Source organism: Capricornis sumatraensis, chromosome X (assembly GCF_032405125.1).
Source record: "Capricornis sumatraensis isolate serow.1 chromosome X, serow.2, whole genome shotgun sequence".
Lineage (NCBI taxonomy): Eukaryota > Metazoa > Chordata > Mammalia > Artiodactyla > Bovidae > Capricornis > Capricornis sumatraensis.
In genome coordinates this window covers 143,033,399-143,042,868 of record NC_091092.1, presented here as the reverse complement: position 1 = coordinate 143,042,868, position 9,470 = coordinate 143,033,399, and the positions used below count along the sequence as shown (strand labels likewise).

The window sequence follows — 9,470 nt, the reverse complement described above, 5'->3', positions numbered from 1 at the left end:
TAATGATGGACAGGGAGGCCTGGCGTGCTGCGGTCCATGGGGTGGCAAAGAGTCGGACAAGACTGAGTGACTGAACAGAACTGAAAGTGAAACTGTTAGTTGCTAAAGTCATGTCTGACTCTGCTACCCCATGGACTGTGTGTAGCCCGCCAGGCTCCTCTGTCCATGGAATTCTCCAGGCAAGAATACTAGAGTGGGTTGCCATTTCTTTCTCCAGGGGATCTTCCCAACCCAGGGATTGAACCCAGGTCTTCTGCATTGCAGGCAGATTCTTTACTAGCTGGGCCACTGGACTCTGGCTAACGTAAGCCAGCAAGAATGGCTGAGGAGTATATTGAGCAGCTCTGGGGTATCCCGGGTGTTGTGGGCAGTGCAGATAGAACTGGCTTGAGCCAGGCACCGAATCAGGCCCATGCAGGTAACACACACAGCACTGGGGAGCTGCTCACAGCTCGATGCCAGACGCTGGGCTGGCCCCTAGGGTCTCACCCAGGCTGCCTTCCAAAGCAGACATGCCAGCTGCCGACCCCTCCCCAGCATTGCTTCTGCACAGACCATTGCCTTGCGCGTCAGTTTCCAACGTTGACTTCGGGCACGAGTCTCATCGGCCACGCCAGACACACTCTAGCTGAAAGGGAGCCTGGGGAAGCCAGCGGCTAGCACCTTTGCTCTAGAGTGGGGTTGGGGCTGTGTCTTGCTCGGCTGAGGAACCCTCAGAGAAGAGGTCTCAGGGCTTCGCTGATGATTGGGGCAGACAGGATATCGACACAGAGGTTAAAAACCCAGAAAGGCTCAAAAGTCCTTTTTACTGCTGCTGGACAGTTTGGGTCAAGGTGGTTGTGATGTAATAACAAGTGCAGTTTTAGGAGCGTGCGGCCCTGGGGTACCACGGTCACGGTTGTGGGATGCCCTGAATCCCATCTGTGGCCCTATGACTCCAAAAGCACAAATCCAGAAGCAGCTTTTCCAGTGCGAGACAAGAGTCCTAGTCTTGATGTGAATGAGGGTCACACAGAAGAACTGAGGAAACGGTGTGTGCTGGTACCATAGACTTACCTAGGTGGCTTGTGTCTGCTGGGTGTAGTATGTACAATATTTTTGTCTCCAAATACGTATATACACATGTATGTTTATAATACATGAAGTCTGTAAACGGACAGTCATCCACATTGCCCCGTGACAGCAGACTATGCAGGTGTGGAGGGCATCCGTGGATTTTGGTATCCGTAGGGGTCCCAGAACAAACCTCTCATGGATACCAAAGGACAGCTTTATATTACTCAGTTCAGTTCAGTGCAGTCGCTCAGTCATGTCCAACTCTGTGTGACCCCATGAAGCGCAGCACGCCAGGCCTCCCTGTCCATCACCAACTCCCGGAGTTCACTCAGACTCACGTCCATCGAGTCCGTGATGCCATCCACCCATCTCATCCTCTGTCGTCCCCTTCTTCTCCTGCCCCCAATCCCTCCTAGCATCAGAGTCTTTTCCAATGAGTCAACTCTTTGCATGAGGCGGCCAAAGTACTGGAGTTTCAGCTTCAGCATCATTCCCTCCAAAGAAATCCCAGGGCTGATCTCCTTCAGAATGGACTGGTTGGATCTCCTTGCAGTCCAAGGGACTCTCAAGCGTCTTCTCCAACACCACAGTTCAAAAGCATCAATTCTTTGGCGCTCAGCTTTCTTCACAGTCCAACTCTCCCATCCATCCATATATTATATATGTAAAATTATGGAAAGATGGAAATGTAGGCAATGATCTGAGCAGAGTCAGGTCCTAAGCCCATATAATCAAAGCTATGGTTTTTCCCATAGTCATGTGTGGATGTAAGAGCTGGACCATAAAGAAGGCTGAGTGCTGAAGAATTGATGCTTTTGAACTGTGGTGTTGGAGAAGACTCTTAAGAGTCCCTTGGACTGCAAGGAGATCCAACCAGTCCATCCTAAAGGAGATCAGTCCTGGGTGTTCATTGGAAGGACTGGTACTGAAGCTCCAATACTTTGGCCACGTGATGCGAAGAACTGACTCCTTGGAAAAGACCCTGATGCTGGGAAAGATTGAGGGCAGGTGGAGAAGATGAGATGGTTGGATGGCATCACCAGCTGGATAGACATGCCTTTGAGCAAGCTCCGGGAGCTGGTGATGGACAGGGAGGCCTGGTGTGCTGCAGTCCATGGGGTCGCAAAGAATCCGACCTGGCTGAGCCACTGAACGGAAGCCTCCCTCAGACTGCATCACCGCCGCTCAACACAGCTGAGGACCCAGCGAAGGCTAACCTGGAGGTCCAAGCCTGCCCTCCTCTGCCCCCTAGTGGTGGATGAGGAACTTGCTCCCAGGTGCGTCACCGGTCCCTGCAACATCACTTATCTTAAACAAGAGCATTCGCTTAGAGGTGTTATTCAGACAGACCCCAAGTCAGGCTGGGAGCTCGGACACAACTACTTTTTTTTAATTATTGTTATTTATTAACTCTTCCAAGGACCTGGATCTGGCGTTGAGATTACAGCCAGATTAGAGAAACGAATGTCCACAGAGACTCGGACAAGCTGCTGGTCTACAAGGGAATCTGCCTTTCCTTCCCAAGCACAGGCTCGCGGTGGGCCTCTGCATCACACAGAGGCTGCCAGGGAACATGCTCTTAACTGGGATGGCAGGAAGACCCAGTGGTGGGGCACGCTACACCCCGCAGTGTGCTGACTGCGGGGCAAGAGTACCGTCCTAAGGGATGAGAACCCTCGCGTCTGAAAACACACACAGGATCCAGACCCCCCTGTCTCGTCCTCTCTACGGGTCTCCTCGGACTTTCAGAAGAGAGTCGGCCGCCTTTCCGCCGCGGGACCCGCTTGCGATGTGGATTTCGATGGTGCTGCCGTCGGAACCTGGGGAGGAGGAAAGACTGTGACGGGTTGGTGTCAATGTCCGGAATGCCTTTTACAACTTGCACGGCCATATTAAAAAGAGAAAAAAGAAAAATACACAATACGTCCACCTACGTGGGATTAAAGCATCCCAAAGGGCAGAGCAAGCCCTACAGAATCATCTCGGGCAACCTGACTGATGTCATGACTGTACCCACCCCGCTCCCTTGCCTTGAGACACTCTCAGCCAAACCCTGTGTATGCTGCAGAACAAATGGAAACCAGGCCTGTTGACCCTCTGCAGCTTCGGGGCCCTGGGACTTGCACTAAATCAGGGGTCCCGCTATCTCAGCGCTCTGTGATGCTGGGGGGGGGTCACTAGGGCAGTGGGGCTACACGGTCACCCGGCCACCACTTTTGCACAATTCCAGGAGGTGCCCGGAGGCCTTCTCTTGCTAAAACTGAGAGTGGCCTTTTCTTGGATGATGCCATGTGGTTGGAGGAGGGGGAAGGGTGTAGGGAGCAATCAGTGGAATCAAAGCCAGGCATGACTTGCCGAAACTGTACTCCTAGAGGCCTGTTTAATCCATCCCAATGACACACCTTCCTCTGGATTCTGTGGGAACAGATGTGAGGATTTTTCTCTCGGGGCAGAAGTACCCAGGCTTGCCTGCTGTTGTGCCAGGTTCTAGGGTGTGTGTGTATGTGTGTGTCAGGAGTGAGCCATGGAAGACATAGGGAAGGGTGGCCTTTTCAGCTGTGTGTGAGGCAGGTGACTGCCCTTGCAGAAAACCTCCAAATCCCAAATTCTCTCAACCTATACACCCTACGGACGGCTGCAGCCTGTTCCCGTCATGACCCTCCGCTCGCTCACAAACTTCAGCCACAGGCTTCTTTACACCCAAGCTCAGTCCTGCCACAAGGCCTTTGCACGTCCCCTTTTCTGCCTATGAAGCTCTCCTGATGTTCTTGTGGCTCACTCCCACGCTGCACTCAGGTCTCAACTCGAATGTCACTTCATTCTCAAAGAGGTGTCCTGGACACCTTGCTGAAACCAGTCTCCTGCCCTCTACAGATATGCCATTGTTCACAGCACTTCCTTTTTCCTTTTTTTAACTTTTTTAATTTCGATGACGTCCAGCATTTTTTTTTTTCCCTTGTGCTTCAAGTGCATTATTTTAAATCGTTTGTTTGCAGCTGTGCTGGGCCTTTGCTGCTCTGCGTGGGCTTTCTCTAGTTGCGGTAAGCGGCTTTCTCATTGTGGTGGCTTCTGCTGCTGCAGAGCACAGGTTTCAGTATTTGTGGCTCACAGGCCGAGTAGTTGGTGGCACACAGGCTTTCTTGCCCCGTGGCATGTGGGGTCTTCTTGGATCAGGGATCACACCGGTGTTCCTTGCATCGCAAAGCTAATTCTTAACCACCAGACCACCAAGGGTCCGTCACAGCACCAGGGACCACCAAGGAACCGCTGGAGTCCTTCACAGTACTTGCTGCTCAGTACTTATGGTGTCTGCGCTTAGTTGCCCCGCAGCATGCGGAATCTTCCTGGCCCAGGGATCGAACCCATGTCCCTGGCACTGGCAAGTGGATTCTTCCCCAGGGACCACCAGGGACGTCCTTCAGTTCTTTGTGATTTTCATTCTGTCTCTGCCGCTAGAATGGAGCATCTCAGTGGACAGTGCATTTCTCTCTCTTAGTCGCCGTAGTATGTGTGGCCCCTGACACACAGAAAGTGCTCCAGAAACAAATGTGAGATGAGTAAATCCTGTGGGTTCGCGGCCTTGAAACGGGGAGGCCACACGGGTCCCTCTGAGCAGTAAGACACTAATGTATCAAGACAGGCAGACATGAGCCCTATTTAACACGTGCAGAGTTTTGGAGAATACTCAAGGTAGAGAAGAGAGAGCCTCAGGGGGGTAAATACCTGGAGAAGGCTGAGATGCAGGGAGAGGCCACGACTACGACCAAGAAAAAGCAAGTGTGTGACTGCAGCATCCCCACGACCACCCCACGAAACCCCACGGTTTCGTAGGGTCCTCCCAGGGCAGGATGAAGATATGTCCGGGGGGCTCTAGGTCGGAGTAGGTCACACCAAGAGTGATGAGCCCCCAGAGAGCAGAGGAATTTAGAAGACGGGGGGTAGAGGGGGAAGGCTCACATCAACGGGCATGGACCCTGCAGCCCCATCTCAGGAGAGTCCAGGTTGCCCGTCAAGAGGCTGGGAGCAGCCGTTTGGCTGGAGTGGAAAACATGCTCCTCCTGGAGGCCAGGCAGTCAGTTCAGTTCAGTCGCTCAGCCGTGTCCGACTCTGTGACCCCACGGACTGCAGTCCCAATCTGCAGTTATTTTGGGGCCAAAAAAAATAAAGTTTCTCAGTTTCCACTGTTTCCCCATCTATTTGCCATGAAGTGATGGGACCAGATGCCAGGATCTTCGTTTTCTGAATGTTGAGCTTTAAGCCAACTTTTTCACTCTCCTCTTTTACTTTCATCAAGAGGCTTTTTAGTTCACTTTCGCTTTCTGCCATAAGGGTGGTGTCATCTGTGTATCTGAGGTTATTGATATTTCTCCTGGCAATCTTGATTCCAGCCTGTGCTTCTTCCAGCCCAGCGTTTCTCATGATGTACTCTGCATAGAAGTTAAATAAGCAGGGTGACAATGTACAGCCACCTTGATGTACTCCTTTTCCTATTTGGAACCAGTCTGTTGTTCCATGTCCAGTTCTAACTGTTGCTTCTTTATCTGCATATAGGTTTCTCAAGAGGCTGGTCAGGTGGTCTGGTATTGCCATCTCTTTAAAAAATTTCCACAGTTTGTTATGACTCACATGCTTAAAGGCTTTGGCATAGTCAATAAAGCAAAAGTAGATGTTTTTCTGGAACTCTCTTGCTTTTTTGATGATCCAGCAGATGCTGGCAATTTGATCTCTGGTTCCTCTGCCTTTTCTAAAGGCAGATTGAACATCTGGAAGTTCACGGTTCAGTATTCCTGAAGTCTGGCTTGGAGAATTTTAAGCATCACTTTACTAGCATATGAGATGAGTGCACCTGTGAGGTAGTTTGAGCATTCTTTGGCATTGCCTTTCTTTGGGATTGGAATGAAAACTGACCTTTTCCAGCCCTGTGGCCACTGCTGAGATTTCCAGATTTGCTGACATATTGACTGCAGCACTTTCACAGTGTCATCTTTTAGGATTTGAAACAGCTCAACTGGAGACCAGGCACCAGCTGGGAAGACGACTTCCGGTTCCAGAACCGCATTCCTGCTGGAGGCGCTTCACAAAGGCTTTGATTTCTCACAGGGTCACCCCACACTGTTTACCCTCACATCCTGAGCTCGTGGGAACTTGTGTGCAGTTTCTGTAGTTCTTGCAGAAAGACCATGGCCTGGAGGGTCACACAGTGGCTCGTGATCAAGGTCTCAGCTCAGCACCCACCCTCGTGACCTGGCATGCTCCACATCCTGTGGTTTTTCGTTTCTCCTAAGTTCTTGCATCCTTCGCTGTCCCCTCGGGCTCCTCAAAGGAGACCCCTTCTTGCCACAACTACTCTGTGAGTCTCAGATGCCAGCACCGATGCAGATGACCCCTGACCCCCCAGGCCTAGCCCAGCCTGGGCTGAGCTGGTCTGCTGTCTGCACCGAGCGCTTTCCAGCATGTCTGACTTTCCACGGGCTTCTCGTCTGGGCTTAGAAAATCAAACAAGGCCGTGGTGGGTGTGTACTCATTCTGCATCGGTGCTGTGTGAATACCTGAGTGTCCTTGCAGGAAGTGCAGCTGCTGGTGACCTCACAGTGCCCAAGGGCTGGGCCTCCTTCCTAGCAACTCCCAGCAGTGAGCTTTGCAAGTCCAGGCAGGCTCTTGGGAGCTTCCTGGCTCTGTGCAGACCTACCATTTGGGGAGGCATGTCATCTCTTGGGCCCTGGGCCATTGTCCTTGGATTCTTTGACACCTCAAAGCCCTAAATTGGCAACCCCAACCAGGAGGTACGGAGCATAAGCTATACAGAACGTGTGACACCTAGCCTCGCATCCCCTTCAAGCTGTGGAGTCGTCTTCAAGGTTTAGCCAGCCTGACAGATTGGAGGCCCTGGGGTCTGTTAACTCCCACACTCCCTGGGCATTGGGAACCCATGGAACCACCAGGAGTTTTGTGGACTGCATGTGGGTGGCAGGAAAGAATCTGAGACAACAAGATGGATGAGACAGAATAGAAACGTGGAAGGGAACAGGGAAGCGTGGGAGAGAACAGGGAACTCTGAAGATCAAGGGAAGATTGTGCAAAATAGAACCGTGTGGGGAGAAAAACACAGATGAAACAGGGCGTGGAGGGAAAGACAAGGCATTGTGAGAGGGACAACTGCGGAAGAAGAGCAAACTGCAAGAGGGAGACGAGCGATGATGAGGGGGAAAGAGAACCGGGGGAAAGCGTGGGATTCTGGAGAGACAGAGGAACTTTTGGAGCCACGGAACTGTGCTCAGAGGATACAGAGAGATGGGAGAGAGAGAATCGTGAGAAACGCTGCTGTGGAAAAGGATAGGAACTTGAGGGAGAGGTAAAGAATTGTCAGAACAGAAAATTACGGTTACTAAAAGGTATACGTGAAAGGGTCTGGCTGCTCGCCGCTCAAAAGCCAATAAGCAGGCCAAGTTGGTGGAAAGGAAAAGTTTGCTATATTTCAGATGCTGGCAACTACAGGGGAGAGTGGCAGACGTCTGTCCAAAGGCCAACCCCCCGACAGGCAGAGGGTGAGACAATGTTGGGGGAGGGGGTACATGCAGAAACAGTACAGTCACCTCTGATAGTCATCTTCACTGAGAGCAGCACCGTGGTTGTTTTAGGTACAGATAATCTTTACTTCCTGGGTGCACGTGTTCCCATGTCTTTGCGGTCAGTTCTCGGAATTGTTGGCAGCTCAAGACCTGGGTACAGTCGGGTCATTGTGTAGTTAACGTTTCCACCTGGTGTGTTTTGGTATCTATAAGACAGCTCACAGGAGGTGGCTCAGAATATTACCTATAGCCCCTTCAGAAAGAACTAAAGGCCCTTGTGTGTATGTGTGTGTTAGTCACTCAGTCATGTCTCTTTGTGACCCCGTGGACTGTACCCCACCAGGCTCCTCTGTCCACGGAATTCTCCAGGCAAGAATACTGGAGTGGGTTGCCATTCTCTTCTCCAGGGGATCTTCCCAACCCAGGGATTGAACCCGTGTCTCCTGCCTCGCAGGCAGATTCTTTGCCGTTTGAGCTACAGTGGAAATCTCACTACACTTAAAGAGTACATTATTATTATTTGGTCTCCTTTGACAGTTTTCCTTTGTTTTTAGCATTTCTCACCTCTCTGATTAAACTGATTCTTTGACTAAACTTCTCCACCAGCAGCAGGCAGGCAGAGAACATAATGGAATGGTGGGCGGCAGTGGGCAAGGATCATACAGTCTTGCTTTGTTTCATTTCAGGGAAAGTGTGTGGTGGGAGAGACTGGTCGTCGTGAAAAAGAGGGTTAGGGGAGCCCTGGAAGATTTTTGCCTAAGAATGAATAATTTGAGGATGAATAGGCAGTTGTGGAAAAGAAAAAAACAAAAATGAGAACACAGAAAATCATAGACGAATCAAATGGCAGAAGAACTGAAATGTGGTCGGGAACAGAACCCTAGGAGATAAAATGGTGATATGAGACAGACCACAGACAGCAAAGAGCTGTGGGAAACTGAAATTATTCGAAAGAGGAATTCTGGAATGAAACAGAAAGCTGTGGGAAAATGGAGAGTTGTGGGCAAGAAAAGGATTATGGGGAAGAAAGAAAATTGTGGGAGAAGTGTAGCATTGCGCAAAAGACACGGGGTTGGAGAGAGAAGTAGGGAATTACGGGAAATAGAGCTTTGTGGGAAACACAGGGGATTGCATGGAGAAGGAGGAAGAATGAAAAAGCAAGGGATTATTGGAGAGATGGGAGGGCTTGTGGGAAATCCTGATTCTTTACAAAGAGGCTCCTCGTATTCTGAACTCAAGTTGTCATCAGCAATCATATACAGATCCTCTCACTGTGAACCGTCGCCACAGTCATGAAAGTGAAGTCGCTCAGTTCTGCCCGACTCTTTGCGACCCCATGGACTCCTCCATCCATGGAATTTTCCAGTCACTAGGTTAGTCCTACAAGCAAGTGTAAGCGTTCTATCTCTGCTCAGAAACCTTAACTGGCCTTTTGCTCGCTCCAAGATAAAAATGCAGAATCTGTAAACGCCCCTTGACGGATCTCTTCCCCACCTGCCCCTCTCCAGCTTCCCACCACCAAACTACATGCAAGTTCATTTTTAAGTCTTTATTCCTAAGTTCCCCACATGATACTTCTCAGAGACGCTCACACCCCAGCCCCCACCTCAGCTAAAATGGTGTTGATTGGGTTGCAAGCGCTCAAGGAATATTTGTTCAAAATCCGTTGACTTTTCTGTTAAGTGGTGAGTAAGTGCCAGACACCGCGTTAGACACTTAATGACGGAGGCTTGATGGAAGCCTGTCGGCCTGGAAGTGAATCCTAAAGTAGCAGATAGAGGCTTAAGGATATGATAAACAGGTCAAGCTTCGTCCTAACAGTGCAGATGGGGAGAGGCCTAACCA

At 50.6% G+C, this 9,470-nt stretch overlaps 1 protein-coding gene across 1 annotated transcript in view; it reads right to left on the bottom strand.

The window, feature by feature from the left end:
* Positions 1 to 2,781: 2,781 nt before the first annotated feature.
* GPR143 (G protein-coupled receptor 143) overlaps positions 2,782 to 9,470 on the bottom strand; it is a 30,244-nt gene continuing 23,555 nt past the window's right edge. Inside the window, exon 9 of the mRNA XM_068963332.1 lies at positions 2,782 to 2,876. Within this exon, the coding sequence (XP_068819433.1) occupies positions 2,782 to 2,876 (95 nt within the window). The remainder of the gene's footprint in view (positions 2,877 to 9,470) is intronic.